General features: G+C 55.2%; 2 protein-coding genes across 3 annotated transcripts in view; one reads left to right on the top strand and one right to left on the bottom strand.

Moving 5' to 3' along the window:
- P4HA2 (prolyl 4-hydroxylase subunit alpha 2) overlaps positions 1-16,890 on the bottom strand; it is a 69,578-nt gene extending 52,688 nt beyond the window's left edge. The window contains exon 1 of the mRNA XM_061150814.1: positions 16,602-16,890. The gene's annotated coding sequence lies outside the window, so the exon portion shown is untranslated. The remainder of the gene's footprint in view (positions 1-16,601) is intronic.
- On the top strand, positions 1,261-15,722 carry PDLIM4 (PDZ and LIM domain 4). 2 transcript variants are annotated; one of them, XM_061150819.1, is made up of 7 exons: positions 1,261-1,429; positions 5,928-6,079; positions 9,601-9,679; positions 14,235-14,416; positions 14,623-14,786; positions 15,170-15,287; positions 15,407-15,722. In XM_061150819.1, exons 1-7 carry the CDS (start codon positions 1,337-1,339, stop codon positions 15,609-15,611), a joined length of 993 nt encoding a protein of 330 aa, XP_061006802.1. In that variant the 5' UTR covers positions 1,261-1,336; the 3' UTR covers positions 15,612-15,722. The 2 variants fall into 2 exon arrangements, with proteins under 2 accessions (XP_061006802.1, XP_061006803.1); XM_061150820.1 differs by lacking the exon at positions 15,170-15,287 and having other exon boundaries at positions 15,407-15,477.
- Positions 16,891-19,182: the final 2,292 nt, after the last annotated feature.

Here is a 19,182-nt window from a genome sequence, read left to right as displayed (position 1 = left end):
CCACTGCCACACACACCACTCATGCTTCTCTGCCACCTGAACAGACAGCAAACAGCAGCCCTTCTCCCAGAGAGGCACCCACGTTCCACCCTGAAGAGCACACCCACTTCCTTGGACTACCATAAGTGCATGCCTCTCAAGTGTCCTCTTTCTCGAGGTGTTATAGAGCTGACAGATCCATCTTACCCCATAACCTGTTAGCCTCCCAAGGGCAGCGTTCTTAACAGAAGCTGGACAAGAGGGCACACAGAGTTATCAAGAATGGCTAAATGAGGGGCCTCCTCGGGGTCTGGAACAGCACACAGTGCTTCCCTGATGTAGCCAGGCCGAAGTGTCCATGACGGCCTGAGGGTGGTCAGTGGGGCCCTAACCAGGCCATAGCACCTGCAAACGTGGCACCTTGACGGACAATGGCACCCTTCACGGCACCCTGAAGGACAATGGTTGAGAGAGGCCAGGAAGGTCGCAAGTGAAGGGCTGCCCCAGATTCCGCTCCGCTCAGGTACTTCACACCCCTGCAATGTGGCACAACCACAGCCGGAGCCACACAGTTGCTCCTTTCCTAGGTAGGTAGCTTTCCAAAACTCCTTACAAGGGAGGATGAAAAAGGGCCATGAATGCAGGAAGAAAGCCTGGGAGGATAGGGCAGCTGGAGAAGGCCTGATGTCCTGGGAAGCAGTGACACTCGTAAGGGCACCCCAGAGAGCCTTCCTGACCTCCCCAAACCATGTCGGGTACTTTTTTTGTGCCCCCTCCCATACTCGGCACTGCCGGCTGTCAACCTGAGTCTGTGACACTGGCCCAGGTCTGCTCAGGGGCAGGGCTCCCCATTGGGGCTCGCGGTTCAGAGGACTCCTCGCACGCGAGAGATGGGGCCCAGAACTGCCTGCCAGGACCCTGAGGAGGTTCGAAACCGGGCGAGGCCCCATCCCCCATCTGGGCAGCCCCCGCCCCCCATCTTTCCCCGGGCTGGGGCACCGCCTCTCAGAAGCAACTTCAAAGGACCCGGCTAGAGCTTCCGCAGCCGCAGAGCTGAGACTCGGGCAGGATCTCGGACGTCGGAGCCGTCAGGGTCCGGGGTCTCTGAGAACCTGGTGGGGGTGCCGGGCTGCAGGCGGTCGGGGCTGAGGGGCGGGTCCTCAGAGCCCCCCGAAGTGGGAGGGTCGGGTCAGCCGCGGGGCCAATCCCGGCGCGCAGGGAGCGGGGGCGGGGGCCGGGAGGAGGGAGGGTGAGGGGGCGGGCGGGCCGGGGGCGGGGCGCGGCGTCCAGGCGGCGGCGGGGACGGCGGCGGCTCCTCAGTGTCCGGCTCAAGCTCCGGCTGCGGCTCCGGCTCGCGATGCCCCACTCGGTGACCCTGCGCGGCCCTTCACCCTGGGGCTTCCGCCTGGTGGGCGGCCGGGACTTCAGCGTACCCCTCACCATCTCGCGGGTGAGTCCAGCGACCACAGGGCGGCGGGGTGGTCCTGAACCTTGAGACCCAGCCCTTGAGGTCCACTCGGGACCCGGATCCCCGACGTCCTGGGGGCTCGGAGGCCAAGCGTTGGCCTCGGTGACCCACAGGCTGTAGAGGCGGCTTCCAGGCTGGGCAGCGCCGCCCCAACCCCTCCCCCTCTCCATGGGCCTGCCTGCCCTGTCCCTCGGAAGATCCCCCCCAAAGAGTTCACAAAGCAGCCTCCCTGCTGGCCTCATTTGGGGGGATTCAACCGCAGGCCATGGAAGGACCAAAGTCATGGGCCAGGGATCAGGACTGGTCAACAGAGGCCCAGAAATGCTGCTTACATTTGAACTCCTCCTGAAGATTTGGGGCAAAATGACTGAGAGACCCCTTCCCTTATCAAGGGTCCCTGCCAGCAGAGCTGTGTGACCCCAAAGAGGTCTGGGGTCCTCTCTGAAACTGAAGAAAGAAAGATCCAGCCAGGTCCCCTCTCTGGTTTTGGTCAGTCTCTCATTCATGACCTCAGTTGTCCTAAGGGGAAGGGACCAGGAATTTTTGGTTTCCAGGGGAAGGGGAGGCCTGTCTGTGCAGTTGTGAGACCCCTTCCCCACAAGACTCACAAGGCCAGGGGCCAGGATAACCTCAGCCCAGTTCCTCAAGTTTCCTTGGCCATGCACTGCCCCAGGCTTAGGACAGCAGAGGAAGAGGAAGGGGCACAGCCCTGGGTGGTGGCTAATCCAGGGAGGACAGGAGAGCAGAGGAGAGGACTCTGTCCCTGTCAGGGGGTGCCCAAACTGGGAAAGACAGGATCCTGGCCCAACCTTGGAGTCCCATATTTGAAGGGCCAGAAGAGGAGACCCAGACTCTGCCCCTAGGAGTCCCAGTGTCGGGGACCAAGAAGAGAGAACCCTGCCCTTGGAGGCTCCCAGTACGAAGGGAAGAAAGGCAGGGACCTGGGGCTATCCCTTGACCCCACACAGGCTACTTTGGCCTTCGAGACCCTGTGTCATGGGAACTGAGAACACCTTCCCCCACCCCTCCGCCACTTCTTGCCATGGGGACTGGACCAAGCTGGCTGAGCTTTCTGAGACGTCTTTCTAGTTCTTGGGAGGGGTTGGGCACCTGGTAGGGCATGGCATCATGGAATACTGTTTCTGGGGGCCAGGGTGACAGGCAGGCCCAGCTGTCCTGGGAGAATTCCCACATCGGCCCTCACCCCACGGCCACTAGGTCTCTGGGGCTGAGTGATGTGGGCCTTCAGCGCATCCGGGAGCCTTTCATCTCCCACTTTCCTGAGAGAGCCCTGCGGCGTGTGTGTGTGTGAGGGGGCGGGAACACATCTGTGTCTGCCTGTGAATGTCATGCTGTGTGTCCACCCACCAAGGCAGGCTCGTGGGGGTGCTAGGCAGGCCAGCCGGCCAGGCACCCTGGGCGTGAGGCCGCTGACAGGCTCAGTGGCGGCGGCTGACGGCCGCAGGCGGCAGGGAGCAGAGACATCTGTTGCCCACGCGGCTGCCTGCCCGCCGAGGAAAGGCCTCCACACGTCACAGCGGCAGCAGCAGCGGCCTTGTTTGGAGCCGATCAGGATGCAGGCCGCTGGCAGGCAGACAGGCTGAAACGAGTTTGCCAGGAAGAACCCCTCCTTTGTCCCCCAAAGTCACATAGCAGCAGCTCAGGCCTGAGGAGCCAGGATGGCTGAGCCTGGGTTTGGGTGGGATCTGGGGAGATTTACGGGGCTGAGGAGGCACAGGCCACAGCTTGCCCAGCAGGTACCTCAAGGGTGATTCTGCAGACACTGATGATATGTGGGAGTGTCCTCACCAGGGGGGTTCAAGACCCAACCCCTCCCACACTCATGGGGCTTCCCCCACCCAATGGAGGCAGCCACACTCAGACAGAGAGGAGGCTGGCTGCCTGGCAGAGCCAGGACTATGCAACCTCAGCCCACAAAGCCTCGGGGAGCCCCCCCCCCCAAAAAAAAAACACTGTCCAGGGCTCCTTCCTCACAAACTATAGTGACTGACAGCCTTGGCATCCTACTTGGTGTTGCTACTACCAGGTCCCTAGAAACTAGTGCCCTGAACAAATACCACCAACTGTATGCCCAACTCCCTGGAGGGGCTTTTTGCATCTAGACCAGGTGGGGTGACACAGGGGATTTAAAAGTAACTGCTTTGGTGAGGCCGCTGGTTCATGCCCCAGTCTCCCAGCTGACCTCACTGCTCCTCTGTTTCTTCCTTTTATCTGTTTATCCTGCATTCAGCATCCAGACAAATCGGCCTGCATTCAACTCTGTCCTGTGATTTCCCTGTTTAGAATCCTCCCTTTTCCCCAACTGCCCAGGAGAGATGCCAGCTTCTCTTCTGGGCCTACAAGACCTGCAGGTCTGGTCCCTGCTTTTTTTCTGATTTCATCTCTTCCACTGTCTCCTCACCAATGATATTTTGGCCACAGAAGCCTGCGTTTACTCTCACTCCAAGATGAGCCATTATACATGCTGATCCTTCTACTCAGAACACCTCTATGTTTTGTAGAAATGCACACTGTGGTTAAGAACAAAGGATTTGGAATTGGTTGGCCTGGGTTGAAATCCTAACTCTGCCGGTTATCAGCTGAGTGTCCTGTGCTTCTCTGGGCTTTGGTTTCCTCATCTAGGAAATAGGCTTGCCTTGAGGACTAATGAAACAATGCATGTAAAGGCAATTGGGAGAGTCACGGTTTCCTGGCCTCACGCCCTCTCTGACCAGAACTCCCGAGCTAGCAGCGCTGGCAGAGCCCCAGCCACCCCTGCTTTCGAGAACTTCCTCCACCCACAGGGGCCTGAATGCACCCCTTGTACTGGCTGAGTCATCCTGCCGCTAGCCACCCCCTGAGGAAGAAGACTCCTCTCCAGAATGGGGAATGGGGCAAAATACCCCATACCCAAAACCTCTCTTTCTTCATCTGTAAATAAGGGTGAGAACAGCCTCTGTCTCATTAGGTGGTTGAGAGGTTGCCATGAGCTAGTTATGGCTAAAGCAGTGAGCCCAGGCCCTGCTACAGAGCAGGTATCCATGAAAGAGAGGGGCCTGGCAGGGCCTTGAGGGGGGAGGGTGGGGTGGTGCCAAGTAGGTGCCTCCCCTGGGAAGACAGGCCTATGTTGGTGCCAGTGTCCAACAAGGGAATATTAATGGTGTGGCTGAGGGTATCATGGTCTAGAAGAATATCCCTTGGGGCAGCCTATTTTGGTGCAGGTCAGCTCTGCAGTGCCCACACCAGAACTCCAGCCAAGGAGCTGCCAGCACCTCAGCTTTGTCTACTCACTACAGAGAACTGGCTAAGCAGAGCCTGGCCAGGCTTCCAGGAGCTCCCGCCCCATAGGAACAGTGTCACTGACCACTCTTGAGCCATGGCTTGCCACTACCTAAGAGGCTGGGAAGAATGAGGGTCCCTAAAATCTCTCTCCAAAGGCTGTGCAGGGACCAGAGACAGGGTAAAGGATGTCCTATTGCCTGAATTCCCCCCAGGCTGCTTACCTAGGCATCCCATGAGTCTATCCCCAACCTCATGTGACTCATGTCAAGGGATCAGCATTGAAGGAGGCTCCAGTGTGGACGCTGCTGACGCTCTGGGGTCCACAGTGGCACTGGGGTGGCCTTAGTGCCTGTCCTCCAGAGGAAAGCGAGCTGTGATCCAGGAATGCAGGCTGGCAGCTGGAAGTAGATGGCCCTCAACTTGCCTGGGGAGGTGACAACACAGAATGAGGTGCTAACACTGTTAGGGGAGCTAAGTGATAAAGGCGGCACACAGGGTACTGTGGGGCCCCAGACAAGAGGCTCCAAAGGGAAATGCCTCTGTGGAGAGCCTAAGACCTGAAGGATGACGAGGAGTAAGCTGGTAACCAGGGTTTGGGGGTCAAAGGAGTGTGTTCCAGGTAGAGGGAACAGCACCTGCAGAAGTGTGAAGGTAAGAGAGAGCTCTCTGGTGCCTGTGAGTAATTCACGTGGTCTGGATAGAGTGTGAGTTCAGTTCAGTAGGTGGAGGTAACTATGGAGGGGTGGGGATGAGAAGAAACAAGGTCACTAAGGGTTTGAGTGTCAGGTCAAGGGACTTACTCTGTGGTCTGGCTGGATGGGGCAATGTAAGCTATGTGTCCATGTTTTGTATTAACTATCTATTTGAGAGCACATATCCCTGTGTGTCCCCTGCACATCCATGGGCATGTATGCGGGCTGCAAGAGTGACATCGTACTTGTTCCAGCCCAGAGGAACCTCCTGTCATATGCCATCATATCGCACCAGACCTCCGTGAGCGTCAGTTGGGGCCTTTAGCGCAGAGGCTCCAGCCAGGCCATGTGGGAACTCAGTCAGTCTTATGGTCTGCCCACCCGCAGGTCACATTGGCAGCAGGGCCGCACTGGCACAGTTCTGGGGTTGGCAGGGGTCTGCAGCAGAGCCTGCAGCAAGGCCATGTAATGACCAATGCCCAGCCATCTGGCTTGTCCACCCACAGGTCCATGCTGGTAGCAAGGCTGCCCTGGCTGCCCTGTGCCCTGGAGACCTGATCCAGGCCATCAATGGTGAGAGCACAGAGTTCATGACACACCTGGAAGCACAGAACCGCATCAAGGGCTGCCGTGACCACCTCACGCTCTCCGTGAGCAGGTACGCGGAGGGCAGGCTGAGCCAGAATGATGGGGGTGAGTTAGGGGAGGATGAATTCTGGGTCACCAGCATCCTGGGTGAGCAGGGCCTCACACAGCCTTTCTGCTTCTGCTCCCTGGCACCCCAAGCCTAAGGAGCAGCGCTCTCCCAGGGGGTTGGAAGGCACTGTTTGGAGATGTCGGTGGCTTAAGACAGAAAGGAGCCCCCATTTAATCTATTGCTGGAACTATGTTGGGGTCTTATGGCAGGGAGTAGACAACCCAAAATCAGGGCTGAAATAAGACCTAGGGTAGCCTTATGCCGGGGGTGTCAGGGGTGTGTGATCTCTGTCCTTTCCCCACCCATGAGTGACCAGCTCGATGAGCAATTCAAAAAATTTTATCGACCAACACCTTGTTTAACTGTCAAACCAACTTGATAAGGTAAAATCTAATATAGGCTCCACTTTACATGTGAGACAGCTGAGATTCAGAAAGTTTGGAGGGTGCTTCAAGTCACACAGTGGAGCAATGGGGAAGCACGATTTGTCTGACCCCAGGTCTCTCTCAGGCTCACCAAAGATGCCACTCCCTCTGCTTGACTGCTGACCCGTCAAACCTTGCTGAGGCTGATGGCAGTTGGCTGGGTCCTGCCTCAGCGGGATCTCCCTCCCCCTGTCTTCCCTGGATCCAGAGAAGTCAGACATAATTGCTCAGCTCTGCCACGTTCCCTGTTAACAGGGACTTTCCACGATCCCCTGTGGATGTGTGTAGGCGAATTCTCCCCAAACCACAATGTGGCCAACCAGGCCTTAGAGCTGGTGGGGCAGAGGGTAATCCATTGGCTCAGAGCCGTTAAATATGGTGGGAAGGCTTCTGAAGTAGCCCCATTTGAGTCTGGCCCTGCTCTGGGCTGAAGTCAGGACCCCTGACTCTTCTCCGGGCTGAGTGGGCCCAGTTGCAAGTCCAGGACCTGGTACACTCCACCTGGCCCGCAGTGAGGAGGCCCTGGCCCAGGAGTTCAGCAGAGCTGACCCTCTTCCAGACTGTGAGGGCTCTGAGGTACACGTGATGACCTCCATGAGCCTGGGTTTCCTTCTCCATAAAGCATGATCACATTCATCACCCTCTCTGAGACGGGGGTACAGGCTGGCTGGGGGAAACATCAGCACTGCTCTGCCCACGAGGCCACCCAGCTTGGCTGGGTTCCTGGGCCCTGACTCACCTCTGGCCTTGACTCTGCTTGGCCAGATAAAGGAAGCCCTCGTAGTAGTGGGGCGAGGGGCAGGGGAGGCTCACAGGGGGCCTGACTCAGGAGGTCTGCAGAGGGGATAATGTCAGGGGAGGGTGGCAGGACGGGGGCAGGGTGGAGGTCCCCCTTCCTTCCTTCCTTCCTTCCCTGGTCATTTGTTCCAAGCTAGGCATGGATGGAGCCAGGGGTCCCCTGACCTGTTCCACTCTGGGTGTTTCAGCTCCCAGATGCTGCTGGACATGGAGCCGGGGAGAGCACATTGTCTCCTATCACAGATTCTGGGTTCCAGCCCCAGCTCTGCACTTGAGAACTGTGCTGTCCTCCAGCTGGTGACTTAGTATCAGAGCCCTTAGCTTCCTCAACTTCAAAACAGAGGATCTGGAATTAGTGACATACAACGTCTGCTCAGTCAGGTTGAAAAGCTGGGGTCCTTTCCCCCAGCCCCCTATCTCTAATTCTCATGTATGCAGATTCTGGGGGATCAAGACAAGGACCACCTTGACTTTCTGGGCCAGCATCTCTTGTCCTGGGGACTTTCTCACCTACAAGGCCCCTGATTCTGCTCTGTCCTGCCTGCTGTGCCAGGACTTATGCCTGAGGCCCAGAAATGGACCTGGCGAACTGGCTGGAGGGAGCTTCTGTGTGGAGCTCTGCCCAGGCCAGCCTGCCTACCTACTCTCTTGTGTACAGAGAGCTCTAATCCTCCACAGACATTCCAATTCATCACAGGATGAAAAGTGAAGTAAAGGCCCAGCTTCCCCTCTATGCTTACTTTGTCTGGAACTCAGTCAGATATCCAGCAGTTCAAGCTAACCTGGGCACGTTCTGTAGGTCCAGGACCTTTCTGGCATCAGCTCCAACCCCAGGGCCTCTGGTCGGATCCCTGTCACCTATTACATGTGACACAAGATGGATTTGCCCAGCCCACCCTTTGGGGGACTTAAAGATGGCAGATAGAGCTACCTGCCCAGTCTAAAGTGTGGAGATCTGGGGGTGGAATTTGACACACAAATAAGCCTTTCATTCCAATCTGATGCCTTGGGCCACTCTCATGGCTCTGGGTACTTTGTACCCTCTGATCCTCAGACCTCAGGCTTGTACCTCTCTTCTGGGCAGGACTTCAAGGAAGTATAAGGCCAAAGAGCCACATGAGATGTCCTAGGTTTATCCCAGCAGAGTTCTGAGTATGTCCAGGCCATAGTTAGCTGTGAGTTAGGGCAGTAACTTGGGAGCATGGCTGAGGGTGCTGGAGCCAGATGCCAGTGGGGGTGGGACCGCATAGCCTTGGTGCCACAGGCCTCTGAAAAGCTGTGGAGGAGAGAGGTCGCCTGCAGGGGACCAGGGAATGGGCAGTGGTGAGCAAGAGCAGAGGGACTGTGGACTACAGGTGTGGACAGATCGTTAAAATCCTCTTCTGAGTGGAGGGAGAGGGGCAGGGTTGAGCTGCTAACCCAGTGGTGAGACCCCCTGAGAAGTCCCAGGAGGCCCTGTAGGGTGGAGTTGGGACATTATTCCCCTTTGATGTAACCAGTCTCACTCACACTCACCTGCCAGTCCCGGGTCCACACACCCTCCTGGCCTGCCTTCTCACAGGACTAGTTGGTGGCAGGACTGGGCCCCAGGCCTGTAGCCTCCCGGCCCCGCCTGCCCCACTGATGGCAGGTTTATGATGTTTTTCTCCCTCCTGAGTGGTGTTTGGCTTTTGGTTTCTATGGCGAAGCAGGAATTTCCTAATGGCCTGTTTCCCATCTGGGCTGGGCAGACATTGGTGATGACTCTGCCGGCGGCTACAGGAGGGGAGGTGCACCCCTCAGAGCCTCCATCTCACTTCCCCCCACAGTCCCCGGGTGCCTGACCCGCAGGCCTGGGCAGAGCTGTGGATGGAAGAGGGATGAGTTGTGGGCTCCCAGCTGATCAGTGTGTGAGGCCTGGCTTGCCCCGCCCTGTCACGTGCTTGGCCCTCTTTGTGCAGAGCTTCCATAGGTGACAGAGAGGGTGGAAAAGTGGGGAAGCTGTAGGGCTTCCTTCCTAGGAACCAGACCAGAGTGGGAAGGAGCAGCTGGTGGAGAAGGGACACACAGCCTACCCCAGGATCCCGAGCTGTGTCTCCTTGCCGAAACAGCCGCCATTCTGGTACAGGGGAAAGTGCTGGGGTGGTATCCTCATCTGTGCAGAGTACCGAGTCTGGTCCAGGGTGGCCCTGGGCCCAGACCCCAACCCTTCTTGGTCCTCGTCCCAGGCATAGTGGGCTAATAAGCAGAGATTTGTGACCATCCTAATTTCTGCCACAGGCCTGAAGGCAGGAGCTGGCCCAGTACCCCAGAGGACAAGGCTCAGGCACACAGGATCCACATCGACTCTGAGGCCCAGGTTTGTACTTACACCACCTGACCTAGCCTGGCCTGGCTCAAGCCCAGGGCAGAGAGGCTGGGCCTCACCCACAGGTTTAACTGCGGATGTCCTCACTGTGGTTCTCAGATGCCCACGCCAGAGACTGAAGCAGAAGGCTTCTCCGAGCCCTGTCCATGCCCCCTCAGGTGCTCCCCAGGTGATGGGTACCTGCAGTGGGCTCTGCCGGTACCCCAAGCAGTCCTGGATTGTGGGACAATAGTGCCTGTGATGGGCAGGGACTGGGCCAGGCTTTGGCTCAGGGCTACCACCTACCCAGATGGGTTGCCCAGTGATGCCAAATCAGGAGGAAGTCACCAGGCTTGGGGGCAGGGTGGAGGACAGCCACAGGCTGTGGTGTGACCACAGGTTATGGGGTACTCTTCTGTCTCATCCTAACCTTGGGCACCTACCTGGCCAGAGCCAACCTTAGAATATAAGGCACTGCCCTGCCTATCCAAGACTGAAGTTTTCTCCCGGCTATTCTGCAATTGCAGCTAGCAGACCTCAGGCTGCAGGCCTGTCTGCTCAGTTACCTTTCTGTGTATGACAAGAGTCACAGCTATGGTGCCGTCCTCAAGGAATGTAAGGTGAGGCCAGGCTGCCTTAGGGCCTCATTTTGCCATGGGTCTGAGGGGTAGCCCAGGTGGCAAGGCTGAGGTATCCAGAGTGAACTTGACATCTCTGGGGCCACAGAGTTTAAACAAGGTGGAAACTCGACTGGTCTGTGATGGATCCAGAACTTGGGACCTAGCATGTGGGACTATCTCTCATCTCCACTGTCTCTCCATGGCGGCTTTGCTATATGTACCAGAGGGAAGGATTTGCTGTGGCCTTGTCCTCACCACCTATCCCAGCCCCCATCTCTCTCTGATGTTTGTTTCCAACTTTGCTTTTACTGGCATCCCTGAGGCCAGATATATACCATATGCAGGAAGTGCCCATCCTGGAAGGGGAGAAGCACCTAGCAGTTCTGGGATGGCAGAAGCCAGGAGTCGAAGGAGTCCAGAGAGGTATAAAACTCAATCAAGGAGTCAGAGAGAACTGGAGGAGGGCATATCCAAGCCATGACCTGAGGGTCTAGGAAGAATAAGGCAAACAAAGGGGCTTGGAGAAAAGTGTGCCACGTACAAAGTAAAGCACATACAGAGGCCCAGAGGTGAGATTGTGCACCAGAGGCTCAGAGAAAAGTCCCAGGGGTGGCTGGGAGCAGAGGGGGGGACTAAGAGCTCTCAGTTTCCTCTGCCCCAGACCTCAGCTGTTCGTGCAGAGATCTGTGGCCACACCTGCGTCTCAGGAGCTTGCTCCTGGTAGTCCCATAGACCCATGGGGACAGGAGGTGGGAGACATAGACAAGTCAGCCAGGCCTGATATGGGGCTGACAAATGGGGACAGCATGGTGCAGGCCCCCAGCTCATGCATGAGCCCAGCACTCACGTGTAAGTGTCAGGCTTTGTAAAGTGAAGCTCAGGTCTACTGAGTACTCCGGGAGAGGCTCTGGGCCAGGGGGGCCAGGGGCTGGAGGGCAGTTCCCCCTGCCCCCACACTTCCCCTCACTGACCTCCTCAAGGGCCAGGCTGCTGGTGGCTCAGGCTGGAAGCAGAGGGATTTTCCACAAGCAGCAGGGCAACCTCTTAGCTACTGCCCCCATTTTGTACTTAAAAGGTCATGAGCTCCATGGGTGGCAACAGAAACACCCCCACCCAGCCCCTGCCCGGTCCTGTCCTCAGTAACACAGACACAGGGCCCATTGTCCCCATACTGCTCCCACCCTCTGCCTGCAGGGGGGATGGGGGTGGGCCCAGCTGGAGCCATCACAGGAGGGGAAAACCACAGCTGGCCCTCAGACCAGCACAAGGTACCCTGGCACTCACCAACTGGGGTTTCAGGCCCTCCTTCCATATAGGGTCATAGAAGACTTCTCTCAGGCCTCACATGGGAACACAGCCCACAGTGAAGGAAGGATGGTGATCAGGAAAGGTTTCCCAGAGGGGGTGGCATTTGAGCTGAGAACCAGGTGATGGTTTAAGGCAAGCCAGGTGCAACAGGCAGTGCAGGACTCAGCCTGTCCTCTCCAGACAAGCAGAGAGTCGAAGCTCGGCCTCTGGGAGGTACCACCTGCTCACCTGGATTTAGTGCCCACCTCTGTCCCAGTTAAGTGTCCCAGATTCTGACCACAGGCACATGGGAGCTGATGAGCAAGCCCACGGTTACCCCCATGCTATGGAGTGACACATCGAGGCTTCAACAACTAAATCAGCAGCTGGCAGAGACTCGGGCCCCGAGAGCACACGGGCACATCATGGAGAGGGGAAGTTCAGGAGTGGGGGCTCAGGAATGCTCATGACAGCCATTCATCCAGTGATGGATGCATGCCACGCACTACGCTCAGCGCTTTATATGCAAAGGTCTCATTTTATACCCACCAGGAACTTATGATATAGAAACCATCATGTTCCCCTTTCACAGATGAGGAAACTCAGGTTCACAGAGGTGAAGTAGCTGGCTCAGTGAGTAAGTGAGAAAGCTGGGACTCAACCAACACTGAGGTCATCACGTGTGTCTTAACCGCGGAGAGGCTGCTACATGGGTGGCCATGGGAGGGGCAGGGGCTCTGATGACCCTGCAATAAACCCCCACACCCTGCTGGGCAGGGGTAAGTTGAGGGCCTTCTTCCTCTAGGTCCTTCTAGCCCCGCATCCTGTTGAAGCCTCTTTTGTATGGGGCCCAGCCCTGCCCCCACAGTCCATGGCCCATCTGGTCCCCATTAGAGGCCAGGCCAGCCCTGGCCTGCCTGCCCTGCAGACACACGTGGGAGAGTGCTCGGGTTTCTCAGGGGCTTTTCTTGGACCCAGAGGGGTAAAGGTTTTTCTGCTGCTGTTGCCTCATTGATGGGGGCCCACCTAGGCAGCGAGAGACCCTCTCCTTTGTCTTTTAGGGTGGGAGAAGCTGGGACTCCAACCCTGCTCAGTCACTCAGCTGCTAGTTCACCCATTCCTCATGCTCCTGCCCAGCTCAGAGCCTGCAGAAAGCAGCAGCTTGGGCAAAGCCCTGCAGGCTCAACTGTGCCCCAGATGGAGGCTGCCCGAGTCCTAGGCTTGCTCTTTCCCCCTGTGGTAGGCCTCCTCTCCTCCCACCTGACAGCCCTGTTCACACTGTAGAGTGGAGGGACAGTTTATATGTTTCCTCCCAGACTGGGCTGAGGACACCTTCATGGCCTGGGCTCTTGGGCTCTACCCTAAAGTCAGGGTGCTCTGGCCACCAACTGTGTCCCTGTCAATGGATAGGGACATGGTCATCCCCAGCATGACCGGCTCTGGCTCCAAGTACACATAACTCTGTGTGATTAGGTGTATGTAGGTGGACTGGCTGATCCATGTGTCTTGCCTTCCTGCATGGGTGTGTCTAAAGGTATTGTGAGAGTGTGCATGCCTGTTAGCATACTGCTGAGGACAGGCCTGTGTACCTACAAACTAGAGGAAACACAGCCCTGAGCACTGCAGGGACAAAGGTCCCCAGCCCCCATTCAGACCCGCACCTGTAAAGAAACTTCCCTCTTCTCATGGGTTGAGGAGGCATATTCAGGGCATCCTTCCCCTAGATGACTCTGTCATGGGCATCAGGCTGGCTGTGGGGTCGTGGGATGGGGAGCTTTGAGCCCTGGCCTGTTCTCTGCCCCTCATCTGCTTTGTCTATGGAAGGCCACCCATTTTTGCCTGGGAAGCAGGAAGTGGGGGTGAAAATACAGGCCTAGAGGAGGCTGACCTCATAATGGTACCTTTTCTTAAAGAAAAAAAAAATTATTTGTCTGTACTGGGTCTTAGCTGCAGCATGAGGGATCTTTGAGCTTTGTTGTCATTGCTTGCTGGATTTTTAGTTGCAGCAATCAAACCCTTAGTTGTGGTATGTGGGATAACATTCCCTGACCAGGGATCAAATCTGGGTCCCCTGCATTGGGACTGCAGTCTTAGCCACTGGACCACCAGGGAAGTACCACAATGGTACCTTTAAACCTCCTGCTCCTGCCAAAGGGTCCTGGGACACAATGATTGATGGCCTTTCCTGGCTGTAGAACAGGAGTTCCTGTTTTGCATTCTCAGCCATGGGCCCATCTAGTACCCAGTGCGGTTCTGACAGGTAAAAAAACCTGTCACCAGGACCACCTTCGCAAGGAAGCCACACACTCTGCAACAGGCATGCTGGCCTTAAAAGGCTTCTTGGCATGGTCCTGCCCAAACACCACCCACATGGGCAGTGGGAGTCAGAACCACCACAGGGCTCATGAGCCAAGGTTGAGTCTCAAGGATTCAGGGCTTTTGTGTCTGACTTTCCATAAGCATTTCTCATTTCTTCAGGGGTTGAACCAGGCCCAAGGTTCAGCCTTTCCTCCACAGACCCGTTCCCTGACTAGGCACCATAGCCCAGAGATGCCTGAGCAAGAGTAGTCAGCCAACACCCAAGAAGGCTTGGCATAGCAGGGCACAGGTGGGTGTACCACAGAGGGTCTCCCAGTGCCTCCGGTTTCTCTCTCTCCTAGGATGGCAGTCCACTGACAAGCAGGCGGCCCTCAGCCACCGGGCTTGGGCCAGAAGATGGCAGGCCGGGCTTGGGATCTCCTTACGGGCAGTCGCCTCGCCTCCCAGCCCCTCACAATGGCAGCAACACTGAGGCTACTTTACTGGCCCAGATGGGTGCCCTGCACGTGTCTCCACCCCACAGGTAGTACAGAGGCAGGACCTTCGATGCCCTACCCAGATCCCATCTTAATTCCTGATCCCTCAAATCTCACACCAGGTCCCATCTTGACCCTTAACCTTGAGTCTCAGCTGGTTGCATTCTGACTCATGAAACCTCACCAGAACTCTGAACTGGCAGGGGAAGGCTGGTACTGCAACCCTGTCCCTCCGTGCATCTCTTTCGTCCAGCACTGACCCAGCCAGAGGCCTTCCGAGGAGTCGCGACTGCGGAGTCGACCTGGGCTCAGAGGTGTACAGGATGCTTCGGGAGTCAGCTGAGCCTGCAGCTGCGGAGCCCAAGCAGTCAGGCTCTTTCCGCTATTTGCAGGGCATGCTGGAGGCCGGCGAGGGCGGTAGGACTCTTTTCTTTACCCCACCTGTCTTCCCACTCCTTGAGGTAGCAAACTCCGCCCTCAGGACCTAACCTATCGGCGCTTTCGCGACCCCACGTCTTGCTTCCCAGCCATTAGCCCCTCCCACGTGTCCCGCGTGACTTAGCGACTGAACAGCATCGCGTGTTCTCTGCCCCTCCTCACACCCCTCGCTGCACCGGGGCTTTCTGATCAGCACTCCACTGGAATCGCAACTCCTCCTTTCACGCCCCTCCAACCCCCTCCCCAGTCTCTTTGCGGGTGGCTCCGAAAGTAGGGCGCAGCCCCGCACTCCGCAGAAGTAAAGTTTTCCGCTTTTTCTGACCTCCGCAACGGGCTCTTGCAAATCGCTCTCTGGCTTTCAGGGGAACGGCCCGGACCTGGCGGTCCCCGGAACCTCAAGCCCACGGCCAGCAAGCTAGGCGCTCCGCTGAGTGGCCTGCAGGGGCTGCCCGAATGCACGCGCTGCGGCCACGGCATCGTGTGAGTACCTCCCCTGCTTTCCCCACCTGCCCCCAGCGTCCCCCGTCCGAGGCCCTGACTAGGGCCGTGCTTTACGGAGCTGTCAGCCCCTGACGCCGTCCTCTCCGATCACCCTCTAGGGGCACTATCGTCAAGGCGCGGGACAAACTCTACCACCCCGAGTGCTTCATGTGCAGCGACTGCGGCCTGAACCTCAAACAGCGCGGTTACTTCTTTCTGGACGAGCGGCTTTACTGCGAGAGCCACGCCAAGGCGCGCGTCAAGCCGCCCGAGGGCTACGACGTGGTGGCGGTGTACCCTAATGCCAAGGTGGAACTCGTCTGAGCCGCTCCCGGAACGTCGCGTCCCCGCCTCTGCTTCTTTTAATGTCCCCGCGCGGTCCGTGTAAATATGTATTTGCGCCCTGGCTGTCTAATAAACTTTCTCCGCTCCGCCTGTGCTGTGTCGGTGCCCTGGCCTGCCTCCCTCCAACACAGGCTCTGGCTCCCGAGTGCTGCACTGGTTCAGATACCAAGCATTTTCTCAGGCACTGGTTATAACGGTGAGCAAGATAAATACTGTGCTGTCTGGCTCAGATGATAGAGAATCTGCCTGCAATGCAGGAGACCTGGGTTCGATCCCTGTGTTGGGAAGATCCCCTGGAGAAGGAAATGGCTACCCATTCCAGTACTCTTGCCTGGAGAATCCCATGGACAGAGGAGGCTGGCGGGCTGCAGTCCATGGGGTCGCAAAGAGGCGGCCATCACTAAGCGCCTTAGTACACCTGTCCTTAAGGAAGCCACAGCCTGGGTGGATGGCAGACATGAATCACAAGGGCAAGTCTATTAATAGGGAGGGGAGGTCTGAGGTGCTTATAAGGGGACATCACTCCAAAGGGTTTGATCTGTATGGAGTCAAAGAAGGTGTCAGCTGGGAACTAAGGGATGAGGGAGGGAAGAGCTCCTCAGGGTGAGGAACTGTGTGTGCAAAGCAGTGGTAAAAGCGAGTACAGGCAGGAAAAGCCCCGTGTGGGCACCAGCAGGAGCGCGGGCGGCCCCTAGCAGCCGCAGGAGGGACTACCCCGCCCGGATACGACGGGAGATCGCCGGTTTGGCTGGGGGCGGTATCTGCCTCCCGGCCACCTCTGCCTTCCCGCTTCCGGGTCGGCCCCCCACCCCCGCGCCCCCCACCCCCCGGCCCCGTCGCTTAGTTCCTTTCCTTCTCCTTCCCCCACTCTGCCCACCAGAGGGCGCGCGGAGTGAGTGAATGAGTGAATAAGTGTGTGCGTGTGTGTGAGAGAGAGAGGAAGATTTTAAGAAAGAAAAGAACACTCGCCTCCGAAGTCGAGAGTAAACGCCACTCTTCCTCGGAGGCCCGGCGGTTGACAGCGTGGCGGGGCGGCCCTGAGCCCTCCCCGGCTCCGTTGCACAGTCCGGTACAGACTCACACTTTAAAAAAATATAGTGGTAGCAGAGTTGATGAATCCTGGATATTCACACACGATGATGACGCGTCCTGGACTCCGGGTCACGTGGACTAACCCTCTTGTTAAGTTGCTCAGGACAGGAAGCAGCCTTGTTTATTTAGTGAGCCCCCAGTAATGTACGTTTGTGCTATTTTCAGTTTTGTACTATCACAAACCACAAAAGACTGCTATCAGTTCACACTCTCACCATCGGCATACAACAGTACTCACTTCCTCATGCTCTTGCCAACTCAGGGTATTATCAGGTTTTTGTTTTTATTTTTGCCAATCTGATAAGTAAAATGAGATATGTAGTTGCTTTAATTTGCATTTCTCTGATTACCAGGAATGAGCATTCATTCAACAAATATTTGTTGTGTTTGCTAGTGAGTGCTGAGTGAACAGGAAACAGAACGGTCTTCTTCCAAGAATTCCTCTAAACGCTTCACTCATTTTTCCGAGGTTTAACTGTTTAATGATAGACAGCAACTTTTCATATTTTTGCAAGAATCTTTGTTACTGGACTCTATTCCACTGAACTATTTTCTCATTATTGAGACAGTATCATATTGATTTATTACCTTTTAAAGAAGTTAACGTGCCAATCTCTTCTCCTTGTTCTTCGTTTACAAACATGACAATATTATTCTCGTACATTTCCATTTGTCCAGCAATTTAGACTCAATATCAGGCTCTGGAAAAACAGACAACAAACCTCTTTGAACCGTGACTGGGGTTACCCTGAATCTGCAGACTCAGGTAAGAAGAACTGGTTACAGTCCTTTCCTCCCAGAGAAATCTGTGATCTGTGCTTATTCTGCATTTTTTCAGGTTGATGAAATAAAAATTCAGATCTTAAGGCAAGACAAAAAAAATGTAAACATAAAACTTTCTCTGCCCTTTGGCCTTCTCTTTTCCCTCAAGCGTGTATTGTGCCAGCTGCCAGGTGGTTAAACAGACCTCCACACTGGCAGAAATGCTGCTCAACCATAAAGATCAATTTTTCTCCAGGTACCAGCCACGTAATTCCTTAGAAAGTAACATTCCTTTCTCAACCTTGTAAGGGTTCATGCTGACCCACCACCACTTGCCTTGTATGTGCAAACATATTTGAGGAACTTTATATGCAATGCCAATATATAATTTCCCTTAAGGATAGCAACCGGTGTAGAATAGACGGGTCAGACCACCTGGGTAAATACTGTGCCACACCTAATAGACATTCTTAGCTTAAATACTTAACTTATGACCTTATTAAGTTACTGGATATATATCTTATATTCTGCTTATTTTACCTGATTATTGTTCCTTGCATTATCAAATGTGTGACCGAGCCTCAGATAAAATCAATGATGATTAGGCAACTTGAAATGACTGACCAAATATATAGTTGCATAAGATTCATGATAATGCTCATGTAACTAGATATGACTGACCAAATATATAGTTGCATAAGATTCATGATAATGCTCATGTAACTAGAAGAAGCAACAAGAGGAAACAACTTCCTGGACCAAAACAGACTAGTGAGATATGCAGTCCAAAGGCTATTGGTTACTGTTAATAGGGCCTAGTCCAGTAATAGCACACTGAATGGCCATCAGTGAAATCTCCGACTGACCTGGGAATAAGCATTCCTAGTGCCGTGAGACAAACTGGTCATGAAATGTACCCCCCACCCCCCCGCCCGCCAAGCCTTGGTTGAAATTAAGACCAAAAGGGATTGTAAAATAAAAAATGTTGCCATTCTACAAAAATGAAGTCAGTAGCCACTGCAGTCACTGACTTAAAACAGACCCTGAAAAGAAGGGGAAGATCAGGATGAGGCAAGGCACTCTGTGTTTTGGAAAAAGTGACAGAAAAGGCCTTTAGACAGATTTCAGGAGAAAATTTTTATGAACCTGGATTCTTACATCTTCCCATACTAAGAAAAAGCACTAAAACCATTAACTAAGATGTCTGCTGCTCATGACTAGCAGCAACCTTCTCCTGAGATGTGAGCTGGATTGCTAGTATCCCCTTAACGAAAATCACATATATACTGACCTCCCCACCTTTCTTTGTCAAATGGTCCTCATAGTGCTCTCAGACTGTCTGTTGGGTGATAAACCTCAGTTTAGCTCAGATAAAATCTTTTCTCTCTTTCTTAGGTTGACTTTTTTTTTTTTCATCCCCAGAGTGTTGTATAGTACTTTTGTATATTTTCATTTCCATTTTCTTATAGATTTTGTGTTCCCGCTTTAATTTGTTTTCAAGAATTCCTTCCAAGGCTCCTCCCACCTACCCCGCCCCTCCCTCAAGGAGCACAGTCCAGGGCAGTAGGCAAGTGTCCCCTCGAGAAATGAACTCCCCACCACCCCTTGGGCCAGACCCAGTAGGGTGGGGGCAGTGAGGACTCTGCCATTCCCCCCCACCCATCTCATCTGCAGACCAGGTCCCAACAGCACCAGG

The sequence above is a fragment of the Dama dama genome, chromosome 9 (assembly GCF_033118175.1).
Source record: "Dama dama isolate Ldn47 chromosome 9, ASM3311817v1, whole genome shotgun sequence".
NCBI classification, from domain to species: Eukaryota; Metazoa; Chordata; class Mammalia; order Artiodactyla; family Cervidae; genus Dama; species Dama dama.
This window is presented reverse-complemented; position numbering and strand designations above follow the sequence as displayed.